General features: G+C 38.0%; 2 protein-coding genes across 19 annotated transcripts in view; one reads left to right on the top strand and one right to left on the bottom strand.

The window, feature by feature from the left end:
- Positions 1-115: 115 nt before the first annotated feature.
- Positions 116-26220, top strand: part of LOC144654597 (uncharacterized) — a 33475-nt gene continuing 7370 nt past the window's right edge. The window contains exons 1-3 of one of the 3 annotated variants that reach the window (XM_078514786.1): positions 116-498; positions 3288-3567; positions 4004-5022. In XM_078514786.1, coding sequence (XP_078370912.1) covers positions 372-498; positions 3288-3559 — 399 coding nt within the window. In that variant the 5' untranslated portion in view covers positions 116-371 and the 3' untranslated portion in view covers positions 3560-3567; positions 4004-5022. Of the gene's footprint in view, positions 499-3287; positions 3568-3998; positions 5023-26220 lie in introns of those variants that run through there. The other 2 variants (XR_013570940.1, XM_078514785.1) reach the window with 2 other exon arrangements.
- The window catches only part of LOC144654596 (uncharacterized), a 46463-nt gene continuing 25722 nt past the window's right edge, over positions 5480-26220 (bottom strand). For 3 of the 16 annotated variants that reach the window (XM_078514782.1, XM_078514773.1, XM_078514779.1), the window contains 17 exons: positions 18349-18396; positions 17291-17317; positions 15943-16002; positions 15450-15497; positions 14393-14419; positions 13862-13912; positions 13030-13089; positions 12528-12575; positions 11462-11488; positions 10931-10979; positions 10099-10160; positions 9605-9652; positions 8531-8565; positions 8007-8049; positions 6548-6589; positions 6221-6263; positions 5541-5611 (listed from right to left, as the gene is read on the bottom strand). In XM_078514782.1, the coding sequence (XP_078370908.1) occupies positions 8531-8565; positions 9605-9652; positions 10099-10160; positions 10931-10979; positions 11462-11488; positions 12528-12575; positions 13030-13089; positions 13862-13912; positions 14393-14419; positions 15450-15497; positions 15943-16002; positions 17291-17317; positions 18349-18396 (590 nt within the window). In that variant the 3' untranslated portion in view covers positions 5541-5611; positions 6221-6263; positions 6548-6589; positions 8007-8049. Of the gene's footprint in view, positions 5612-6220; positions 6267-6547; positions 6592-8006; positions 8050-8530; positions 8566-9604; positions 9653-10098; positions 10161-10930; positions 10980-11461; positions 11489-12527; positions 12576-13029; positions 13090-13861; positions 13913-14392; positions 14420-15449; positions 15498-15942; positions 16003-17290; positions 17318-18348; positions 18397-26220 lie in introns of all 16 variants that reach the window. The other 13 variants (XM_078514770.1, XM_078514778.1, XM_078514781.1 and 10 more) reach the window with 9 other exon arrangements.

Genomic DNA, 26220 nt, shown 5'->3' with positions numbered 1-26220 from the left:
CATGAAAAACACCAAGCCGCATTAAAGAGCGGAATTGACCCTTTTGATAAAACATTATACTACCACTGGAATTTCAAGTATTTTCTAGGGGGTAATGACTTGCCTTTAAATAACATCATGATGGCCATTTAAGAAATACTGTATCGCCAAGATCGATCTGTTTGGACAGTTGTTTGATTTACAGCTGAATTAATGAGCGTGGCCGGCTAGGGTGGGTTTAGATAACAAACGGAAACCAGTGGAATCGTTAAAATTGTTTATAAGGAACTGACGCTCACAAATCTTGTGAACAAAACAGGAAAACCGCTTCCTTAAGGCGAAACTTACCCCATAGCAAGAGTGATTTGTGAACGACTTTTAGTGCTGTCGTGATGTTTCTGCTCAAGGTTCTTGCTTTCGCCTTTGTTATGGCTTTCGTTTTCGGCAATGCTGAGACAAGATACCTTGATTCGAGATTCAAGGGAATGATAATAGAGAAAAGTTTTGACGAGGCCTCAGGTAAGATCATTTTTCTTCAGCATTTTGTTTTGATGTTATGGGACGAAACAGTAGCAGTTTAGATTCCGGTGCTCGACTATAGCTCGAGATATACTTGATTTTACTACTTTGTAAAATTTATTTCAGTCGTATTTATTCATAACTTGGTTATGTGGTTTATGTTTAGAATGAAAAAAGCTATGTTGGGACTCAGCTTGTTCAGAATTTTAGAAAAGTTTTTAAACAGTATCAGCAGCCGGTTTTCAAATTATTGTCTTTAGTTTGGTGGCGCGCAGATGTAAAATACACGCAACATTCAGGGGCGGGGGAGGAGTAACGCTAGCGTGTTAGAAACCTTCCAACAAAAGAACAACAATAAAACGTAAAACGAAATACAATCGAACAAACAGACAAAGCCAATTCCTTAAAGAGCGATGCTGCGTTCTTTTAACCCGAATTGCGGGTCCGTGACTGCTGTCAGTTAAAGGCCATTTAACTGACAGCAGTTAAATGCGTGTCGGCTTAAAATCCCAGCAAAAGATGAAAATACCGACACCGTTATTTTAAGCCCATAATCCCCTTGTGCAAATATTATTAAGTGCTTAATAAGCTCGCCAGAATATTTTTTTTAGTTAACAGTTTGTCTCTGTCTCATCCCATCTTCATATGTTCGTTTCCCCCGCTTTACCACTGAAAAAATGAGTTAGGGTAACTTTGTACCGTCTAAGGGACGGACCATTATTTTTTTGGAGGGGGGGGGGGGGGGATGAAAAATATTGAAAAAAATTGTTTGCAGGGCCTGGAAAGACAAAATAAATTGTTTGCAAACACGATATGTAGTAAGAAAAAAATAGTAAGAATTTCGAAAAAAAAAATGTTTGCAGAGGTGCATAAACTAAAAAAAAAGTTTGCAGAGGAAAATTTTTCATCCCCCCCCCCTCCAAGAAAATAATGGTCCGTCCCTAAAGATACATGTGTGATTCATGGCCTTCCTATATTATAGATATCTGTTTTATGCTACAATAATATGAAAAGAACAAAAACACAGCAACATCGACAACAATAAGCAAGTGTGAAATTCCCGTTAATCTCATTAATCTTACCTAGCAAAAATAAAAATAAAAAACAAAACGGAGTATTTCCGATGCAGACAAAACTCAGGGCAATGAAGCACCAGAACGAAGTGAAAATGAAAGTCAATATTCCATACTGCACTTGTTACAGCAAAATAATCAACACCGAAACTTTGAAAATTAATCCCCAGAATGTTCAGTTGTTGATTGCCAAATGAGGAATTAAACTGAAAATTTTCTATGGAAAATGTTCTATAAGGCGTCAGTGGAAAATGTTCAGTTGTTGACTGCCAAATAATGAAACATTTAAAGTTCAACTGAATTGGTCCTATTAAAGTTCATGAACAGGAGTAGCACATTTAAAAGTTCCACGCTTCTTCTTTGCATGAAATTCAAACAAACAAACAGGAAAATTATATATAAACAAGTGTGCTTTTTTACCCCGAGGTTCTTACATGCGTATAGGCACACGAAAGTTTCTCAATGCGTCTTAGAATGGAATCTTTCCCACTAGAAGTATGGAAGTATGATTGTTTCTCTTTTTACACACTGATCTCAAAAATGAGACAATATTTATCTCAAAAGACGTCAGCATTTAGCCTCATAGCCGGAAATATCATTCATTTGTGGCACTGAGGGCAGCAAATATTTATAGATAACGTGGAATGTGCAATAATTAAATATGTCCGATGACAAGAACTTTATCAATTGACAACTCTAATTTAGGGAGCGTATCGTTACATTTATTAGTTACGAGAATGTTTAAGAGAAAACAATAAAATGTACATGAACAGTTGGTCTACATTTGCAAGTAACACACGTACGGATGTCTACATTTGCAAGTAACACACGTACGGGTACATACGAGTAACAAACGACGAGTAGCATACGGGGTACGGATACATACAGATACATATTATTATAATTACATACGAGTAACATACGGATAACGAGGGCCAGACGAACATGTTACTCGTATGTTACTCGCAGTACTCGTATGCTGTTTTAGTCCTGATCCATTAGTTAATATTGTTAACCCTGCAGGATTAATGTCTACATCTGTTAACATTGTTAACCCTTCAGACTAATATTCTTCTCCTTCGAGAAGGAAGAGGAAGAATTAAAATCAAAACAAAGCGAAAGAAAACAACAACAGCAGCAGCAAAAAAAAAAAAACGGTTTTACTGGAGGGAATGACCAATTTTTGCATCATGCATACACTCGAGGCTGGGATGCTTGATGTTTTTTTTTTTAAATCATGATTTAAAAAAGATAGCAAAACATTTTATTTCATACTGCACTTGTTACAGCAAAATAATCGATACCAAAACTGAACAAATTAATCACCAGAATGTTCAGTTCTTAATTGCCAAATAAGGACACTAAAAAATTCTATGAAAAATGTTCACTTCTTGATTGCCAAATAAGGAAACTAAAAAATTTCTATGGAAAATGTTCACTGGGCATAAGGAAAAGTACGGGTGTAAGCATAATCTCATAAGAAGAACAGACATGCTGTTCTTACTAGGAATTTGCATAGTCACAAGAAGAACAAACAATTTTGTTTTCTTAAAAAATTTTTTTTTTCCGAAAGAGGATAGCAGAAGGTGAATGAGTGTGTTCGTTCTCCTTATGCACTTATGCTTGTGCTTTATGCCCAATGAAAACCCACCTTTTCAGGGCCATTACAGTATTTGTATTTTGAATCCGAGAAAATATGTAATTTATTTCCTACAGGTCGGTGCAGGTATTTTGACCGTCTTTATGAAGAAGGACAATCCATGGTCCCGGATGAAGGATGCCAATACCAATGCACCTGTCACGTGTCAAAGTATTATGAAGGCTTTCTGTGTGAGCCACTGTGCCCGCAATACATTGACCTGCAGTGCAGACCTGGATGGGAGAATAAACCCCAGATGGTACCCGTGGGGCCACCGGAGTTTGGCTGCAAGTGCGCGGAGTTGAACTGTGTTCCATCTCTTGGTATTGAAGCGTTCCGACATTTGTGAAGCTCAAGGTTTGTTTGCTTGTTGCCTGTTTGTTTTTTTGTTTGTTTGTCTGCTTGTTTATTTGTTTGTTTGTGAAGCCACCGAGGAGGTGGTTGTTCATTGCCAAGCTTAATTCCGCCGATTTCCATAGCGTCTAAGAGGACTGTACTCCTTCTTGATGGAATGTATGTCCACGAAAGGTTACCCACCCCCTTTCCACAGAATTTCGGTCGTGTTACCCTGATTAACAGGGGATACCCATTTATTTTCCTGGGTGCAGAGAGGCACCGTTAAAATTAATTGTCTTGTCCAAGATTAAAGCATGGTGACCTCTACCAGGGCCGTATATATATCATTGGACCAATTGATTGGCTAGCCAATAGGCCAGCGCGAGAAAAGTTGGGTTTAAATTGATTTGTTTTAGTAAGTTATCAACTAAAATTTGTTTTATTTTCCGCAGAACAGTTGCTATTGGATCTGGACATGCTGTTTAGTGACTATGCAAGCGTGTATATTACATTATAAAAATTTAGTTAAAAAAACGGCAGCAACAAGCCAACAGATTGCATTGTTGCCATCAGAGGAGCTCAGTTAGATCTGATCAATAAAACACGTTTTACCTCTTTGAGATGCACTCTTGCGTATATTTCCCCCGTAATCAACTTATTATGCAATCCAAAATGCACTTATTTGCGGCGTTCAAATGCCTTGACCTTCAACAAAACTCGTGCGATCGTTTTGAGCGCCATCATTTTGAAAAGTATAGACCGCTCACTGTTGTGACCGTGGTCTCTAAAGACGGCGTAATTTTTACCTCTCGGCAATTCGTGCCTCGCTTCTAGGAAAGCTCCGCGCTCCGAAGTCCAACGGAGCACACGGTCACAACAATCAGCGGTCGAAACTTTTCCAAAAAATGGCGCTGATCAAAACGATCGCACGAGTTTTGTTGAGATTCAAGGCATTGGAACGCTGCAAATGAGTGCATTTTTGGCCGCAAAATGAGCTGATTACGGGGAAAATATACACAAGGGACAAGAGTGCATTTCAACGAGGTAAGACGTACTTTAAATTAACCAGTTCTAACTGAACTCCTTTGCTTTCTTGTGTCTTAGATTGTGGTGAACATACAGATGTACTATCAAGTATTTTAAGTATTTAGGCGGTTAACAAGTGCTGGTTTAAGCAAATATTTCATTGTTTATCCAATGATGAACCAATGAAACCTAGCTGGAGAACTCTTGAATACTATAGACGTTGCCATGGCAGCATGATGCAATTGGGATAAGTCAGATGAGTCAGCTTAACTTTGGTGACGATAACCGCGGGCTCAGCTAGTACTTGTTATTTTGCTGACTGCATAGAACACTTGCAATCCAAAAAATAATGTACCATGTAACTCCTCCAGTTTTTTAAAAAGCCTGATTTAGGATTCATAAGGGTTTCCATCAGAATAATAAATGCATGTCTTTGCAGTGTCTTTGTACATAACGGGTCAATTTCAGGCACTGTTTACTCGGAAACTGCTCACCTCCGAACCCCTCCCCAAACCTAACATTAACCCTTACTTGATCGCTTTGGGCAAAATGTTAGGTTTGGGGAGGGGTAAAAAAAAAACAAACAATACGGTGAGCAGTTTCCAGGTCATGAAACCGTGTAAATTGATACCGTGTCTTTGTACATAACGTGGTCGATTTCATTAGCTCTTTCCGTTATACACGGATCCAGAGTTTCAAACTTCCGGTCCAAATTCAAAGAAAAAGTGAGCACTCATTAAGTCAGACCATTGTTAAACATCGCAAAACACAATAGCCTGACTTAATGAGTCTCACTTTTCTTTTGAATTTAGACCGGAACTCTCAAACTCTGGATCCGTGTATTGTTAAATTACTATTATCAACATTTGAATGAATGTTTAAGTGTATTTTAAAATAATAGTCATTGACGTACAGAAGCCAGTTTTGTAACTACAATGATCTTTATTAAACGATTTTGTAGCAAGACCAGTGTAATTATCTTAAAGCTTGGCTGGAGATGCGTTACTAGTTAATCTGGTCTCTTCATGAATAACAGGCCCTGTAAAACAATAGGACGAACGAAGATTAGCATTACTAATGAGATTAATTGAATGTCGTACAACCAGAACCAAAGCAATTAATAGAGTGGTTTTAAATTAAATCAATCGTAAAACCAAAACCAAAGTACTCTTTCTAGCCAATAGTAATTCAAAGGACGCAATCAAAACTCGAGGGAAATTCATTTAGAAAGCGCAAAGCACCAAAAATGGGAAATCGTATATTGTGCACAGGTCCATCTGCTGGATAGGATTTCACACGGGAACAAGCTTTGATTATCCCTTTCATAAACAACTTAGATATAGTAAGACTATTTTAAAGTTTTTTTTTAATTTTTTTTTTTAAAAATGTTTAAAAGCATTTTAACATCTCTAAAGAGGGAGGTGAAATTGTTGATTTGGTTTTCCTGGATAACGCTGTGCCAACGAGGTAAATTAAGCACAAGAAAACGATGTTAAACTCGTGTACTCTACTATTAACATCTTTAATTTTCCATTAGAGGCCCTGATCATGTGATATATCAAAACAAGCATTAGCTGAAATTCAGATTAGAAACAGTTTAGTTAACGTTAATACGTTAGTGCTGAAAAGATCTTAACAGTTTAAATACCTCTAAGATGTGAGCTTCATAGCGTCGTCTTCCAATTTTTCTCCTTTTAAAATATAAGACGAAAATATGCTATTGGCTATATTGGAACTATCTCATCATCATCATCACCATCATCATCATCATCATCATCATCATCATCATCAACATCATCATTATCTTCATCATTTTTAACAACACCACTAACAACCATATTCCAGATATCGTGCAGGTAATCATTAATAGTGTTTTGAATGTCTGGACCAGAAACGAACAAGTACGACGGTGTGCAATGATATTTTCTCCAAAATACCAACCCCTCAAATTCTGCATCACTATCAGTTATCATACCTTTATCAAGATCTTTTGCTGTTCTCTTATTCCATGGCCAGTCTGAAAATTGCCGATTTATTTGCAATCCAAGCATAACAACAAGGAAAAACAAAATAAGAAAAGATAGTTGTTATTGAGCTTTTACAGCTAGTAACAGTGTGTTTTCTTGTTCTATATTTGTAAGAACAATTTGTGTAAGGGATAATAGTATATAGTATATAGTTCACTGGAAACCTCGGCAGTTTTCTTTGCCCTGGTGATAGTCGCTCATCTATTTTACTTAGAATCAAAGCCTGGCGACAAGAAAAATAAAACAACAACAACAACAAAGATCCATGATAGTAATAGTGTGTACTGTTGAATAAGAATGTTTTTTGTCCCTGACTGAAAACAGCTCATCTTTTTCATTTACAAAAAAAACATGGCGCCAAGTACAAACGTGTAAGAACAAAAACATTATGGTCATTAACAGCATTGACAACAGCAACCACAACAACGTCAACAACAACAACAACAATAAAAATCATTGTGGGCAGAATTTCTGCCGATCTGTTTTCAATCCAAGTGTGACATCAAGACAAAGTTAAAACGAGAAAAGATAGTAAGTCATTGAACTTCAAGAGATTATAACAGCCTGGAGTGTTTTGAATAAAGTTGTTTCTGGTCCATGGCCAAAACCATATAACTATTTCATGTGAACACAAAACATGGCACAAAGTAAGAACAAAAGAAAGAACAAAAACAGCAAAAACAACATGATGTAAAATAAAGACGGATAAGTCATATTAAACTCTTACAAATGGTCTAAATGGTATGAATTAGATCGTGTTTTCAAAAACACCTACATGAATTTTGTCGGTCGTTGTACAATGCCCTGTGATTCTTTGACAGTGTGGCCTTCATCCAGCTAGTTTAAGTGCTTTCATGCAATTTATTTGTTTTTGAAAGAGTCCATGTTATCTTCAACTTCATCTTCAACTTTATTACTTCCATCACTTACATAAATAATTTATAAATAATTTTTAAAAAAAATCAAAAGTGATGAGGAGTCTACAGAAAAGCAGAGATGCTTGAAATAGTAGACCCCCTTAAGCGGTCATTACATAACTTAAACTGATTTACATAACGTAAACTGATTTCTCTTAGGTACTTTAGACAAAATGAATCAAGTTAAAAATTACTTAACAAAGAAGTAGCTTGTCATGTTTGACAACGTTTAATGAAAGCAATTGATCAGCCGAGATTAGCGCCTGGCTCACAAATACGACATACCGAATGAAGCCTAATGGAACATATGTATCCAGAGCAGTTTAATTATTATACGCGATCTTCCTGTTTTTGTCATTTGCAGATTCCTTTTTTTCTAAACTTAATTAGTAACTTTGTTAATCTCAGACAACTTTTCATTAAATCAACTTTTGGGATTCGTTTTTGGACCGAGCCATCGCTTGTTATGTTTGCGCATGCGAATGCGTACCTTGCGCAGATCGATTTCTTCTAGTTGATTTCCTCCCGTGCGTCTTGCCGCCCTGTGAGCAAAACAAGAATGTAATTATCAATAAACTAACGTAGCTCCACGCTGGTATTGTTATACCTTTCAGTAGAGTCTGCGTTTGAGCGTAGTGGCCCATCAGACAGGCGCTAGTACTCATCTCTGGTTTCCTTAGCATAAAGCGGCTTGGAGTGTTTTTACTCCTGCTTAGATGTCATGCTGGTCCATCGCAGGACCTTCTTTAATTCGCCGGTACCCATTTATACGCACGAATGTGTCTTGCCCAAGAACACAACACAATGACGCCGTCCACGGCTCGAACCCCGACCGCTTGATCAAGAGTCCAACGCGCTAACCATTAGGCTACTGCGCCTCTCTGTTAAGATTTGAACAGTGCACACAAAAGAACTGGACACAACAATGAAGATAAAAGCTATAAAAAACCGAGTCTTTCTTTCTTAACCCCTCTCACATACGACACAAGGAAGGCCTGGCTAACACAGATATACTCACTTACCCCAACGAGGATCTTCTAATACTTTCACTAAAAGAGAAAATAAGCGGACGAAACAAGTGAGCAATACACCAGCTTATGTACAATATTTAGCAATATGGCTTTGAGGATATCAACAGAAAATTATCTAAGTTTTTTATGACTTTTTCAAATTTTTTAATCGACTGAGTACTATCAAGAGACTATCCCGAAGACCGAGCTTTCTTAGTAATTTACTGAACCTCAAATGTAATACGAGGCTTAGCATGAGACCAGACCTGGTATAAATAAGATTTTTATGAAAGTTTACATGTGAGTGTTCTTAAATTCAATTTTCAAAGTTTGAAACGTTTCTTTAATCCTGAGTACTAGTGCAACATTTTTATTCAATATTAATTATTGCATTCGTGTCATACACTGTGAATCTACTGTTTTTATTTGGTCTAGTTACAGATATCACACGTTAACCAGAGTTCAAGAACATATTGAAATTAAAACTACAACATTTAGAGGGCAAGCCACATCAGCCCTAGCTAGTTTTCATGCGGGTCCTCTATCCAGGTTGAATTTGAAATGTTGGTTTTTTAGGAGGGAGGAAAACCGAAGTACCGTATTTATTCGATTAAGCGCCCAACCACGAATAAGCGCCCACCTCGAATAAGCGCCCACCCTGTAGGTAGGAAAAGTTAATAAGCGCCCAGCCTCGAATAAGCGCCCACCCCACCCCCTAAAAAATGAAGTGCACGTAAAGAGTAAAATGAGAGGGGTGAAATCGACTGAGTACTACCAAGAGACTATCCCGAAGACCGAGCTTTCTTAGTAATGTACTGAAACTTTCAATGAACAGTTAAAATTCAGCTTTGCTACATCTGCACGTTTTGTTATTATTTACTGTTTTCTTGCAAAATAAGCGTACTCCTTGCTAAAAATGGCGAACCCTTAATAAGCGCCCAGCCTCAAATAAGCGCCCACCTCGAATAAGCGCCCACTCTCAAGGTAACCGGAGTAAGGACGAGAATCAAAAACAACAAATTAGACAAACGAAAAAAAAAAAAGAAAGGAACGAGTCGAGTGAGGTATTACAACTCACCGTGATCCTCGTTCTTGTCTTCAACGTCTGTTTCGTCAGCTGGACGGCCTGATGGAGTAGAAATTGTAAAGATCATACGTCATGAATTTTTAACCAACCGAGTATGAAAATTCCTGAAAATATTGCGAACACTTTTTGAACCAAAACACAATGATATATATAAATATGCTGCAAAGGATCACTTCTTGACCCACATTTTAATGTTTTTTTTTTCTAACTTTCATATAGTTTTATAACATGTTAGACTCCCTGCCTACTAAAAACTTGTGAAAAACTTTTCATGAGTTAAATCGTCAATTTTTTCAAAAAAATTCAGTTCCTTGTTTGCCCATGGAGTGTGGAAGATGACAATCAATGCAGTAAAACTTTTAACGGGCATTTTCTTTACCACTTTCGATTATTGTATATTAGATCAGACCATCATCGTCGTCCTCATCATCATTAACAACAACAACAACTAAAACAGCAGTTAGATTTGTAGACCGAAGGCATACCTTTATCAAGATCAGTTGCAGTTCTCTTATTCCAAGGCCAATCCGGATTCGGGGGCGCATCTGAAATAAATCGCTGTTCTTTTTACAATGCAATCCATACATCGCATAAAAAAGATGTAAAATAAAGACGGATAAGTCATATTAAACTCTTACAAATGGTCTGAATGGCATGAATCCGATCGTGTTTTCGAAAACACCTACGGGAATTTTGTCGGTCGTGGTAAAATGCCCTGTGATTCTTGACAGTGTTGCATTCATCCAGCTAGTTTAAGTGCTTCATGCAATTTATTTCTTTTTGAAAGAGTCCATATTATCTTCAACTTCATCTTCAACTTTATTACTTCCATCACTTACATAAATAGTTTATAGATAATTTAAAAAAAAATCAAAAGTGATGAGGAGTCTACAGAAAAGCAGAGATGCTTGAAATAGTAGACCCCCTTAAGCGGTCATTACATAACTTAAACTGATTTACATAACGTAAACTGATTTCTCTTAGGTACTTTAGACAAAATGAATCAAGTTAAAAATTACTTAACAAAGAAGTAGCTTGTCATGTTTGACAACGTTTAATGAAAGCAATTGATCAGCCGAGATTAGCGCCTGGCTCACAAATACGACATACCGAATGAAGCCTAATGGAACATATGTATACAGAGCAGTTTAATTATTATACGCGATCTTCCTGTTTTTGTCATTTGCAGATTCCTTTTTTTCTAAACTTAATTAGTAACTTTGTTAATCTCAGACAACTTTTCATTAAATCAACTTTTGGGATTCGTTTTTGGACCGAGCCATCGCTCGTTATGTTTGCGCATGCGAATGCGTTCCTTGCGCAGATCGATTTCTTCTAGTTGATTTCCTCCCGTGCGTCTTCCGCCCTGTGAGCAAAACAAGAATGTAATTATCAATAAACTGACGTAGCTCCACGCTGGTATTGTTATACCTTTCAGTAGAGTCTGCGTTTGAGCGTAGTGGCCCATCAGACAGGCGCTAGTACTCATCTCTGGTTTCCTTAGCATAAAGCGGCTTGGAGTGTTTTTACTCCTGCTTTAAGATGTCATGCTGGTCCATCGCAGGACCTTCTTTAATTCGCCGGTACCCATTTATACGCACGAATGTGTCTTGCCCAAGAACACAACACAATGACGCCGTCCACGGCTCGAACCCCGACCGCTTGATCAAGAGTCCAACGCGCTAACCATTAGGCTACTGCGCCTCTCTGTTAAGATTTGAACAGTGCACACAAAAGAACTGGACACAACAATGAAGATAAAAACTATAAAAAACCGAGTCTTTCTTTCTTAACCCCTCTCACATACGACACAAGGAAGGCCTGGCTAACACAGATATACTCACTTACCCCAACGGGGATCTTCTAATACTTTCACTAAAAGAGAAAATAAGCGGACGAAACAAGTGAGCAATACACCAGCTTATGTACAATATTTAGCAATATGGCTTTGAGGATATCAACAGAAAATTATCTAAGTTTTTTATGACTTTTTCAAATTTTTTAATCGACTGAGTACTATCAAGAGACTATCCCGAAGACCGAGCTTTCTTAGTAATTTACTGAACCTCAAATGTAATACGAGGCTTAGTATGAGACCAGACCTGGTATAAATAAGATTTTTATGAAAGTTTACATGTGAGTGTTCTTAAATTCAATTTTCAAAGTTTGAAACGTTTCTTTAATCCTGAGTACTAGTGCAACATTTTTATTCAATATTAATTATTGCATTCGTGTCATACACTGTGAATCTACTGTTTTTATTTGGTCTAGTTACAGATATCACACGTTAACCAGAATTCAAGAACATATTGAAATTAAAACTACAACATTTAGAGGGCAAGCCACATCAGCCCTAGCTAGTTTTCATGCGGGTCCTCTATCCAGGTTGAATTTGAAATGTTGGTTTTTCAGGAGGGAGGAAAACCGAAGTACCGTATTTATTCGATTAAGCGCCCAACCACGAATAAGCGCCCACCTCGAATAAGCGCCCACCCTGTAGGTAGGAAAAGTTAATAAGCGCCCAGCCTCGAATAAGCGCCCACCCCACCCCCTAAAAAATGAAGTGCACGTAAAGAGTAAAATGAGAGGGGTGAAATCGACTGAGTACTACCAAGAGACTATCCCGAAGACCGAGCTTTCTTAGTAATTTACTGAAACTTTCAATGAACAGTTAAAATTCAGCTTTGCTACATCTGCACGTTTTGTTATTATTTACTGTTTTCTTGCAAAATAAGCGTACTCCTTGCTAAAAATGGCGAACCCTTAATAAGCGCCCAGCCTCAAATAAGCGCCCACCTCGAATAAGCGCCCACTCTCAAGGTAACCGGAGTAAGGACGAGAATCAAAAACAACAAATTAGACAAACGAAAAAAAAAAAAGAAAGGAACGAGTCGAGTGAGGTATTACAACTCACCGTGATCCTCGTTCTTGTCTTCAACGTCTGTTTCGTCAGCTGGACGGCCTGATGGAGTAGAAATTGTAAAGATCATATGTCATGAATTTTTAACCAACCGAGTATGAAAATTCCTGAAAATATTGCGAACACTTTTTGAACCAAAACACAATGATATATATAAATATGCTGCGAAGGATCACTTCTTGACCCACATTTTAATGTTTTTTTTTTCTAACTTTCATATAGTTTTATAAGATGTTACACTCCCTGCCTACTAAAAACTTGTGAAAAACTTTTCATGAGTTAAATCGTCAATTTTTCAAAAAAATTCAGTTTCTTGTTTGCCCATGGAGTGTGGAAGATGACAATCAATGCAGTAAAACTTTTAACGGGCATTTTCTTCACCACTTTCGATTATTGTATATTAGATCAGACCATCATCGTCGTCCTCATCATCATTAACATCAACAACAACAACAACAACTAAAACAGCAGTTTCATTTGTAGACCAAAGGCATACCTTTATCAAGATCAGTTGCAGTTCTCTTATTCCAAGGCCAATCCGGATTCGGGGGCGCATCTGAAATAAATCGCTTTTCTTTTTACAATGCAATCCATATATCGCATAAAAAAGATGTAAAATAAAGACGGATAAGTCATATTAAACTCTTACAAATGGTCTGAATGGCTGAATCAGATTGTGTTTTCTAAAACATCTACATGAATTTTGTCGGTCGTGGTAAAATGCCCTGTGATTCTTTGACAGTGTTGCATTCATCCAGCTAGTTTAAGTGCTTCATGCAATTTATTTCTTTTTGAAAGAGTCCATGTTATCTTCAACTTCATCTTCAACTTTATTACTTCCATCACTTACATAAATAGTTTATAGATAATTTAAAAAAAAATCAAAAGTGATGAGGAGTCTACAGAAAAGCAGAGATGCTTGAAATAGTAGACCCCCTTAAGCGGTCATTACATAACTTAAACTGATTTACATAACGTAAACTGATTTCTCTTAGGTACTTTAGACAAAATGAATCAAGTTAAAAATTACTTAACAAAGAAGTAGCTTGTCATGTTTGACAACGTTTAATGAAAGCAATTGATCAGCCGAGATTAGCGCCTGGCTCACAGATACGACATACCGAATGAAGCCTAATGGAACATATGTATACAGAGCAGTTTAATTATTATACGCGATCTTCCTGTTTTTGTCACTGGCAGATTCCTTTTTTTTCTAAACTTAATTAGTAACTTTGTTAATCTCAGACAACTTTTCATTAAATCAACTTTTAAGGATTCGTTTTTGGACCGAGCCATCGCTCGTTATGTTTGCGCATGCGAATGCGTACCTTGCGCAGATCGATTTCTTCTACTTGATTTCCTCCCGTGCGTCTTCCGCCCTGTGAGCAAAACAAGAATGTAATTATCAATAAACTGACGTAGCTCCACGCTGGTATTGTTATACCTTTCAGTAGAGTCTGCGTTTGAGCGTAGTGGCCCATCAGACAGGCGCTAGTACTCATCTCTGGTTTCCTTAGCATAAAGCGGCTTGGAGTGTTTTTACTCCTGCTTAGATGTCATGCTGGTCCATCGCAGGACCTTCTTTAATTCGCCGGTACCCATTTATACGCACGAATGTGTCTTGCCCAAGAACACAACACAATGACGCCGTCCACGGCTCGAACCCCGACCGCTTGATCAAGAGTCCAACGCGCTAACCATTCGGCCACTGCGCCTCTCTGTTAAGATTTGAACAGTGCACACAAAAGAACTGGACACAACAATGAAGATAAAAACTATAAAAAATCGAGTCTTTCTTTCTTAACCCCTCTCACATACGACACAAGGAAGGCCTGGCTAACACAGATATACTCACTTACCCCAACGGGGATGTTCTAATACTTTCACTAAAAGAGAAAATAAGCGGACGAAACAAGTGAGCAATACACCAGCTTATGTACAATATTTAGCAATATGGCTTTGAGGATATCAACAGAAAATTATCTAAGTTTTTTATGACTTTTTCAAATTTTTTAATCGACTGAGTACTATCAAGAGACTATCCCGAAGACCGAGCTTTCTTAGTAATTTACTGAACCTCAAATGTAATACGAGGCTTAGTATGAGACCAGACCTGGTATAAATAAGATTTTTATGAAAGTTTACATGTGAGTGTTCTTAAATTCAATTTTCAAAGTTTGAAACGTTTCTTTCAGCCTGAGTGCAACATTTTATTCAATATTAATTATTGCATTCGTGTCATACACTGTGAATCTACTGTTTTTTTTTGGTCTGGTTACAGATATCACACGTTAACCAGAGTTCAAGAACATATTGAAATTAAAACTACAACATTTAGAGGGCAAGCCACATCAGCCCTAGCTAGTTTTCATGCGGGTCCTCTATCCAGGTTGAATTTGGAATGTTGGTTTTTCAGGAGGGAGGAAACCCGAAGTACCGTATTTATTCGATTAAGCGCCCAGCCACGAATAAGCGCCCACCTCGAATAAGCGCCCACCCTGTAGGTAGGAAAAGTTAATAAGCGCCCAGCCTCGAATAAGCGCCCACCCCACCCCCTAAAAAATGAAGTGCACGTAAAGAGTAAAATGAGAGGGGTGAAATCGACTGAGTACTACCAAGAGACTATCCCGAAGACCGAGCTTTCTTAGTAATTTACTGAAACTTTCAATGAACAGTTAAAATTCAGCTTTGCTACATCTGCACGTTTTGTTATTATTTACTGTTTTCTTGCAAAATAAGCGTACTCCTTGCTAAAAATGGCGAACCCTTAATAAGCGCCCAGCCTCGAATAAGCGCCCACCTCAATAACGCCCACTCTCAAGGTAACCGAAGTAAGTACGAGAATCAAAAACAACAAATTAGACAAACGAAAAAAAAAAAAGAAAGGAACGAGTCGAGTGAGGTATTACAACTTACCGTGATCCTCGTTCTTGTCTTCAACGTCTGTTTCGTCAGCTGGACGGCCTGATGGAGTAGAAATTGTAAAGATCATATGTCATGAATTTTTAACCAACCGAGTATGAAAATTCCTGAAAATATTGCGAACACTTTTTGAACCAAAACACAATGATATACATAAATATGCTGCGAAGGATCACTTCTTGACCCACATTTTAATGTTTTTTTTTTCTAACTTTCATATAGTTTTATAAGATGTTACACTCCCTGCCTACTAAAAACTTGTGAAAAACTTTTCATGAGTTAAATCGTCAATTTTTCAAAAAAATTCAGTTTCTTGTTTGCCCATGGAGTGTGGAAGATGACAATCAATGCAGTAAAACTTTTAACGGGCATTTTCTTCACCACTTTCGATTATTGTATATTAGATCAGACCATCATCGTCGTCCTCATCATCATTAACATCAACAACAACTAAAACAGCAGTTTCATTTGTAGACCAAAGGCATACCTTTATCAAGATCAGTTGCAGTTCTCTTATTCCAAGGCCAATCCGGATTCGGGGGCGCATCTGAAATAAATCGCTTTTCTTTTTACAATGCAATCCATATATCGCATAAAAAAGATGTAAAATAAAGACGGATAAGTCATATTAAACTCTTACAAATGGTCTGAATGGCATGAATCAGATCGTGTTTTCTAAAACATCTACATGAATTTTGTCGGTCGTGGTAAAATGCCCTGTGATTCTTTGACAGTGTTGCATTCATCCAGCTAGTTTAAGTGCTTCATGCAATTTATTTCTTTTTGAAAGAGTCCATGTTATCTTCAACTTCATCTTCAACTTTATTACTTCCATCACTTACATAAATAGTTTATAGATAATTTAAAAAAAAAATCAAAAGTGATGAGGAGTCTACAGAAAAGCAGAGATGCTTGAAATAGTAGACCCCCTTAAGCGGTCATTACATAACTTAAACTGATTTACATAACGTAAACTGATTTCTCTTAGGTACTTTAGACAAAATGAATCAAGTTAAAAATTACTTAACAAAGAAGTAGCTTGTCATGTTTGACAACGTTTAATGAAAGCAATTGATCAGCCGAGATTAGCGCCTGGCTCACAAATACGAATACCGAATGAAGCCTAATGGAACATATGTATACAGAGAGTTTAATTATTATACGCGATCTTCCTGTTTTTGTCATTTGCAGATTCCTTTTTTTCTAAACTTAATTAGTAACTTTGTTAATCTATACAACTTTTCATTAAATCAACTTTTGGGATTCGTTTTTGGACCGAGCCATCGCTCGTTATGTTTGCGCATGCGAATCAGATGGATTTCTTCTAGTTGATTTCCTCCCGTGCGTCTTCCGCCCTGTGAGCAAAACAAGAATGTAATTATCAATAAACTGACGTAGCTCCACGCTGGTATTGTTATACCTTTCAGTAGAGTCTGCGTTTGAGCGTAGTGGCCCATCAGACAGGCGCTAGTACTCATCTCTGGTTTCCTTAGCATAAAGCGGCTTGGAGTGTTTTTACTCCTGCTTAGATGTCATGCTGGTCCATCGCAGGACCTTCTTTAATTCGCCGGTACCCATTTATACGCACGAATTTGTCTTGCCCAAGAACACAACACAATGACGCCGTCCACGGCTCGAACCCCGACCGCTTGATCAAGAGTCCAACGCGCTAACCATTAGGCTACTGCGCCTCTCTGTTAAGATTTGAACAGTGCACACAAAAGAACTGGACACAACAATGAAGATAAAAACTATAAAAAACCGAGTCTTTCTTTCTTAACCCCTCTCACATACGACACAAGGAAGGCCTGGCTAACACAGATATACTCACTTACCCCAACGAGGATCTTCTAATACTTTCACTAAAAGAGAAAATAAGCGGACGAAACAAGTGAGCATTACACCAGCTTATGTACAATATTTAGCAATATGGCTTTGAGGATATCAACAGAAAATTATCTAAGTTTTTTATGACTTTTTCAAATTTTTTAATCGACTGAGTACTATCAAGAGACTATCCCGAAGACCGAGCTTTCTTAGTAATTTACTGAACCTCAAATGTAATACGAGGCTTAGTATGAGACCAGACCTGGTATAAATAAGATTTTTATGAAAGTTTAACGTGAGTGTTCTTAAATTCGATTTTCAAATTTGAAACGTTTCTTTAATCCTGAGTACTAGTGCAACATTTTTATTCAATATTAATTATTGCATTCGTGTCATACACTTGAATCTACTGTTTTTATTTGGTCTAGTTAAGATATCACACTTAACCAGAGTTCAAGAACATATTGAAATTAAAACTAAAAATTTAGAGGGCAAGCCACATCAGCCCTAGCTAGTTTTCATGCGGGTCCTCTATCCAGCTGGAATTTGGAATGTTGGTTTTTCAGGAGGGAGGAAACCCGAAGTACCGTATTTATTCGATTAAGCGCCCAACCACGAATAAGCGCCCACCTCGAATAAGCGCCCACCCTGTAGGTAGGAAAAGTTAATAAGCGCCCAGCCTCGAATAAGCGCCCACCCCACCCCCTAAAAAATGAAGTGCACGTAAAGAGTAAAATGAGAGGGGTGAAATCGACTGAGTACTACCAAGAGACTATCCCGAAGACCGAGCTTTCTTAGTAATGTACTGAAACTTTCAATGAACAGTTAAAATTCAGCTTTGCTACATCTGCACGTTTTGTTATTATTTACTGTTTTCTTGCAAAATAAGCGTACTCCTTGCTAAAAATGGCGAACCCTTAATAAGCGCCCAGCCTCGAATAAGCGCCCACCTCGAATAAGCGCCACTCTCAAGGTAACCGGAGTAAGGACGAGAATCAAAAAAACAAATTAGACAAACGAAAAAAAAAAAAGAAAGGAACGAGTCGACTGAGGTATTACAACTTACCGTGATCCTCGTTCTTGTCTTCAACGTCTGTTTCGTCAGCTGGACGGCCTGATGGAGAAGAAAATTTAAGATCAATAATGAATTTTTAACCAACCGAGTATGAAAATTCCTGAAAATATTGCGAACACTTTTTGAACCAAAACACAATGATATACATAAATATGCTGCGAAGGATCACTTCTTGACCCACATTTTAATTTTTTTTTTCTAACTTTTATATATTTTATAAGATGTAAGACTCCCTGCCTATAAAAACTTGTGAAAAACTTTTCTGAGTTAAATCGTATTTTTCATAAAAATTAGTTTCTTGTTTGCCCATGGAGTGTGGAAGATGACAATCAATGCAGTAAAACTTTTAACGGGCATTTTCTTCACCACTTTCGATTATTGTATATTAATCAACCGAGGGCCTGAAAATAACCGATTGTTATCAAACTCACCAAGCACGGCTAAAGACGCCAAAAGGAAGCACAGCACCATTAAAACAAATTCAGCTTTCATGTTGTCGCCGTTTGGTTCTTGTTATTTCTCTGGAAACAAGAGAAGACAATTTTTTCAGGTTGTGCGTATAAAGAAAAGGGCCTATTCTTCCGGCTCAACCTTTTCGCATTAAGCATTAGACAATAGTCCTTTTGTTCTAAATAACGCTGAGGGAATTTAGTTTAAGCTAACCGAAAAAGCTCGCTGACTGATCGGAGAATTGTCGGCATGAAATTTAGCTGCCCTGCGGGAGTGGGTAGCGTAAATTTGTACCCGACAGGTCAAATTCACCGCTGAATCCCAAGAAAACACTTGACAGTAAGTGTGCGCATTGAACTGATTAAAAAGTCGAGAGTTCAAAAAATTATTAATCCGTATCATGTCTTTTCAACCACCTCTTTCTAAATAGAACGCCTGGTATTACTCGAAGCACGAAAATAACTACGCCCAACTTTAAACCTCGCTTTTTTTGATTGAATATCTTTTCATAGCTAAACTGTCACTCGTAATTTCTAATTTATCATTTTGTGACACCGATTTATTATGGCATTATAAAACTGACACTTTTATAAACTGGCTCGTGAGCAAATGCTGTGCAGAAAAATGCGTTCTTTGCTTTACGGGTAAAAAAATCTATTTTACAGCTTAGAAGTTGGTAGACTATATTATATTTTATTTTAATTAAAATTCTCGATTTCTTTTCCAACCTTCCCATTCTCTCTCCCCCGCCCCCCGAGCGAGAACGCCGCTTAAACTATTTTATCGTAATATCACGAATATTAACGGCGATAACGCTACTATCGATTATTTTATTTACGGCAACGCAATGAAAATTTCGATTAGTTTCATTTAGACAAGCGATCACACGCTTTGAACTGTCATGCTTCTTTTGCTCAAGTGTGCGAGGGCCTGAAAATAACCGATTGTTATCAAACTCACCAAGCACGGCTAAAGACGCCAAAAGGAAGCACAGCACCATTAAAACAAATTCAGCTTTCATGTTGTCGCCGTTTGGTTCTTGTTATTTCTCTGGAAACAAGAGAAGACAATTTTTTCAGGTTGTGCGTATAAAGAAAAAGGCCTATTCTTCCGGCTCAACCTTTTCGCATTAAGCATTAGACAATAGTCCTTTTGTTCTAAATAACGCTGAGGGAATTTAGTTTAAGCTAACCGAAAAAGCTCGCTGACTGATCGGAGAATTGTCGGCATGACAATTTAGCTGCGCTGCGGGAGTGGGTAGCGTAAATTTGTACCCGACAGGTCAAGTTTCACCGCTGAATCCCAAGAAAACACTTGACAGTAAGTGTGCGCATTGAACTGATTAAAAAGTCGAGAGTTCAAAAAATAATTAATCCGTATCAGTGTCTTGTTCAGACCACCTCTTTCTAAATAGAACGCCTCGAAGCACGAAAATAACTACGCCCAACTTTAAACCTCGCTTTTTTTGATTGAATATCTTTTCATAGCTAAACTGTCACTCGTAATTTCTAATTTATCATTTTGTGACACCGATTTATTACGGCATTATAAAACTGACACTTTTATAAACTGGCTCGTGAGCAAATGCTGTGCAGAAAAACGCGTTTCATTGTAAGCTTGTTATTTAATAACGTGTTAAATGAAAAAAATCTATATTTTTACAGCGTGTTAGACAGGTTGGTAGACTATTAGTTCGATAATATTTTATTTTAATTAAAACGTTCTGCGACAAATTTTGCTATATATGTCCAACCTCGTTCCCAGTGTCTCTCTCTCCCCGCCCCCCAGCAGAGCGAGATTAGTTATATTTAGACAAGCGATCACACGCTTTGAACATGAAAACTTCGATTAGTTTCATTTAGACAAGCGATCACACGCTTTGAACATGAAAACTTCGATCACGGGAAGTTTTATTTAGACGAGCGATCACACGCTTTGAACATGAAAACTTTGATTAGTTTCATTTGGACGAGCGATCACGCTTTGAACATGAAAATTTCGATTAGTTTCATTTAGACAAGCGATCACACGCTTTGAACTGTCATGCTTCTTTTGCTCAAGTGTGTTCCCTCCTCGGAGACCCAGGGGCAGTTAGTGGGGCGAGGGAAACGCGAAAATGCGGGTAGAAAATAGCGCGAAACCGCGAGAGAAAAAATTAGCATATAAAAGTTGTATTGACTGAAAGTGCCCCTGGGGAAAGATTCTTACCAGACCAGTTCAAAAAGCTCTCTGAATACTGCCTCCTGATTGGGCAGAAAAATCTTTTGTATTCCCTTTGTATTATTCTGCCCAATCGGCGACCAGCCTGACTACAGTCCTTTTGGTGTGTTCTCACACGAAATATGTACACAAAGCCAGTTCGCTCGCCATACCTGTCTTGCTTGTTCGCCAAGAATTTGCTCGGGAAGGAAAAGTTTCGGCTAGTGCCTCCTCAACTTAAATGTGAAGTGTCGGGAAAATTTTGTCTTCGGGAAATATGACCGTCATTTGAGTGCTACAATTTGTGCTGCACGCATTACACGCGCGCGTAGCTAATCGGTCGATCGACGAAAAATTTTACAAAATGTAAGGTCTTGAAAGTTTGTTTGGAAATAATTTTTGACTTCCTAAAATCTTTAGCTAAATGTAACTTAAAACACATTGTTATTTTATTTTATTACTATGATACTCGAAGTTATCTTTCTTATTAATTACTATCTTTTCTTTAATGTAGATAAGGTATTACCTTTTTGTAACTTTATTTATTTATTTTATCTTCATCAGTTTCTTCTTACCTCCCGCCTCGAATAACTAGGCTAATTGCGGGAGGTGAAAAATATTGCAAATAATATGATTATTAAAATAAACTCTTTGTTGTTGTTGTAGTTTCGCTTCCAGCTGCGATCGATCTTCTATTATCTCACCTATAAAAAATTTAGGAATCGCTGCTGCACGCTTTGCACGCGTAGCTAGACGGCCGCTTGACACATCTGCCAGGCTTGTTCGTAAAAAAAAATTACTCTTGTTTGGAAAAGTTTCGCGTTAAAATGTCATTGATCTTCCCAGAAAAAATCTGAAAACATCCATTACAGCAGTGCAACTAGCATATAGCACACAAACTTTTAAAACTTGCAAACAGCATGCAAGTGTTACGATACCTGCGATCGACCACAATCTGAAGAATCCGCCGTTTCTCCGCGTGCATGGCCGTCAAACTTTTTCGTTTTCAACCAGGGGAGGCACTAGCCGAAACTTTTCCTTCCCGAGCAAATTCTGGGCGAACATGCAAGACAGGCATGGCGAGCGAACTGGCTTTGTGTACATATTTCGTGTGAGAACACACCAAAAGGACTGTAGTCAGGCTGGTCGCCGATTGGGCAGAATAATACAAAGGGAATACAAAAGATTTTTCTGCCCAATCAGGAGGTAGTATTCAGAGAGCTTTTTGAACTGGTCTGGTAAGAATCTTTCCCCAGGGGCACTTTCAGTCAATACAACTTTTATATGCTAATTTTTTCTCTCGCAGTTTCGCGCTATTTTCTACCCGCATTTTCGCGTTTCCCTCGCCCCACTAACTGCCCCTGGGTCTCCGAGGATGAGTGTGTTCTAGCGTGTCTTTTTTTCTCAGGCGTGTTCTGGTGTGTTTTAGTGTGCTTTCTCGCACGCTAAGCGTGTCATGATGAGGTTTAGCAAAAGGTTTAGCGTGTTAGAATCACCGAAACAAAAGCCAGTGTGTCCGTTTTTGTTGTACGAATTAAATATGTGCATAAAGCGTGTCCTAGGACACACTAGGCATGCTATGTTAGCGTGTTCTGAGCGTGCTATCACCTTTTTCCCTGTTTTCCCGTGGAATTGTTTGTTGTGGCGTTTCGGGTTTAGTTATTGGTTGTATTGAAATTGCAAGCGAATTTTTTTAAGCCAGGGGATATTGGCGGAAAAACACTTTCACCTCCTTAACAACGACAATTACTTTCACAAAATGCAAAGGTCTGAAATGGCTAGATATATATTACTATTTTTATTCGTTTAAATCGGTCAAACAGACATGAATTGATTTTACTTGCATTCAACGAAAAAAACTTAGTAACTTATTGTATGTTCTTCTTTTATACTTCGATATCAAGTATTAGTGAGGGGGGGGGGGGGTACAGGGTGGTCTGAACCTCCCGCCTCCCGTACTTTTTACTCCCGCCTCCCGCCCTCTCTCCTCCCGCTTCCCGTCCCTTTTCTCCCGGGCTCCCGCCCCCTGTCCCCCTCCACGTATTGCTGCTGGATTTTTTCCAAACACGTACAGATTGTAGCCAAAATACTACCAAACTTGCAGTGCGACATTTTCAAAGGACAAGCTAGCTATTGTTGCGCCAAAACCCTGGCTGCCTCACGTATCGTACGATCGCTTTCGATGTAAAAAAAAACTTGTCTTTCACCAAGGCTTTCAACAATTCCAAACTGATCAAATTCGACGATACGATCATAAAATGGAAGGATGATAAGAAGTCTAACCGCAAACATTATATTTTAAATCCCCAAACATTTAAAATATCGAGTATGAAACAACATCGACATCGTGAGATGAAAACAACATGAATATTTTGTTCGCGTATTTTAACTAAAACATTTTGAATCATGTTCTCTTTCATGTTGTTTGTTTCATGTTACAAATTTTTAAAATTATTGGCAATCCGACCATCCCAGAATATTATTTCCGCCCAACAATATTCTCGCAAAGTTTTTTTTTCGCAAAAGTGTAGCCACTGTCTTTGCCGCGCGGTTTCTGTCCCATACCTCGTGCTTGGTATCGTCCTCTCATTTAATGTGTTTGCAGCAGGAAACATGCATCTTAAAACTCATGAGGTATTGTTAGGATAAATTTCGACAAGCGACACGACGCCTAAACAGCGACATAGGAGAAATAAAAAGGCGAGGAACGACAAGACTTTTGTTGAAATTGCGAAAGATAGAATTAAATAAGACAGCTACGGCGAATCTCTCGGTTTCTTAAATGTTCCAGCCGGGCGTGATGAGAACCCAACTTTGAAAGAATCGTCGATGAATGCTTGTCAGCAGGCAGCAGTCCTAATTTTGTCAGTCAAGAAATTTTCATCGCTCAAGAATAAAAACAGTTTTAACTTCCTTTATGAAAACCCCGAGAAACTCCTGTTCTTGTGTGTAAAGTTAGTTATGTTGGTTTTAAATCTGTTAAAAAGTTAAGTTAATTTTAACGGCTCTTTCAAAATGCACGAAGAACTCAAACCTGCTCTTTTTACTTGTTACCCACCTTGGATGTTGGCTGAATACAGACTGAGATGATTTTCGTACGAAAGCACTCGAGAAGTGTTTGTTTTGAAATTGTTACTTCTGATTGAATATAAATTAGTAGCTAAACTATCAGTAAAGTGCTAATTTATCATTTTGTGATAAACGATTAACCCTCGGACGTACAAGGGGGGGGGGGGTGGATGCCACCCCCCCCCCATAAGGTTTTTTTTCAAATTTTGAGAAAAAGATTTACTCTACAGTACTGAAACTTTTAGTAGCTGTTCATTCATCCTTTGCCGAAATTTTGATATGTCAACCATGTGTCAATGATATTTGACGTTGCCATGGCAACGTCATAAATACAGGCAGGTCTTGCTAAAAATCGTCATTTTTAACATTTTTCTTTATTTTTTCCAATTTTTTTTGAACAGAATTGCACGATTTGTTTATTTTAACATTCCATACATTCCATAAGCATTCTGACTTGATTTTGCATCAATTTCCGTTATTTTTTGACTTTCTAAGAAAATGTTAAAATCCAAGATGGCGGATCCAAGATGGCGGCTCTAATGACGTCACGTGACGTCATATGACGTCACAGCCAATTAAAATTATGCCATCTTGTAGAGTAAGCTACGGGCTTTCTTCTGAGAGCAAAATAATTTCGCTACGCCTTAATATAACAAAAACTCCGGGGAGGGGTTCCATCCACCCCCCCCTTGTACGATGGTGGGGGTATGAGTTTGCTTGTACGTCCGAGGGTTAATTCAGTTTTTGCAACCCGCCACTCAAACCCACGCTTTAAACATGAAACCTTGCTTGCCTCTTTATTCATACTTGTGAAGACGCGAACTTTTTATGAAACCTCGCTTAACTTATTTTTTCGACTAATTTGTTCGTTAAAATAAAATAGTAAAGACTAGTGGACAATGAATTCACTCTCTTACCGAATTTTTGTTAACTCCCAAGGGACTGTTTTAATTTCTCAAGGAAATACTTTTCGCTGTGGGTGATAAAAACGTCACTCAATGGGAATGCGTCAGCAGTTCTGATCCAAGTATGAAACAACATCGACATCTAGACTTTCTCAAAGTCCTTCTACGCGCGGTCGTCGCTTCGCGACTCACTGCGCGTCGCTTCGCTCGCCAATAGAGGGCGACTTGGTGCAAGTCTACATCGACATCGTGAGATGATAACAAAATGAATATTTTGTTCGGGTATTTTAACTAAAACATTTTGAATCATGTTCTCTTTCATGTTGTTTGTTTAATGTTACAAATTTTAAAAATTATTGGCAATCCGACCATCTAAGGATATTATTTCCGCCCAACAATATTCTCCCAAATTTTCTTTTTTTCGCAAAGTGTAGCCACTGTCTTTGCCGCGCGGTTTCTGTCCCATACCTCGTGCTTGGTATCGTCCTCTCATTTAATGTGTTTGCAGCAGGAAACATGCATCTTAAAACTCATGAGGTATTGTTAGGATAAATTTCGACAAGCGACACGACGCCTAAACAGCGACATAGGAGAAATAAAAAGGCAAGGAACGACAAGACTTTTGTTAAAAATTGCGAAAGATATCATTAAATAAGACAGCTACGGCGAATCTCTCGGTTTCTTAAATGTTCCAGCCGGGCGTGATGAGAACCCAACTTTGAAAGAATCGTCGATGAATGCTTGTCAGCAGGCAGCAGTCCTAATTTTGTCAGTCAAGAAATTTTCATCGCTCAAGAATAAAAACAGTTTTAACTTCCTTTATGAAAACCCCGAGAAACTCCTGTTCTTGTGTGTAAAGTTAGTTATGTTGGTTTTAAATCTGTTAAAAAGTTAAGTTAATTTTAACGGCTCTTTCAAAATGCACGAGAAACTCAAACCTGTTCTTTTTACTTGTTACCCACCTTGGATGTTGGCTGAATACAGACTGAGATGATTTTCGTACGAAAGCACTCGAGAAGTGTTTGTTTTGAAATTGTTACTTCTGATTGAATATAAATTAGTAGCTAAACTATCAGTAAAGTGCTAATTTATCATTTTGTGATGAACGATTAATTATTTTTCGCAACCCGCCACTCAAACCCACGCTTTAAACATGAAACCTTGCTTGCCTTTTTATTCATACTTGTGAAGACGCGAACTTTTTATTAAACCTCGCTTAACTTATTTTTTCGACTAATTT

This window comes from Oculina patagonica, chromosome 5 (genome assembly GCF_052425735.1).
Source record: "Oculina patagonica isolate OP01 chromosome 5, crgOcupat, whole genome shotgun sequence".
Classification (NCBI taxonomy): domain Eukaryota; kingdom Metazoa; phylum Cnidaria; class Anthozoa; order Scleractinia; family Oculinidae; genus Oculina; species Oculina patagonica.
The sequence above is the reverse complement of the archived record's forward strand: the minus strand, read 5'-3'. Positions and strand labels throughout refer to the sequence as shown.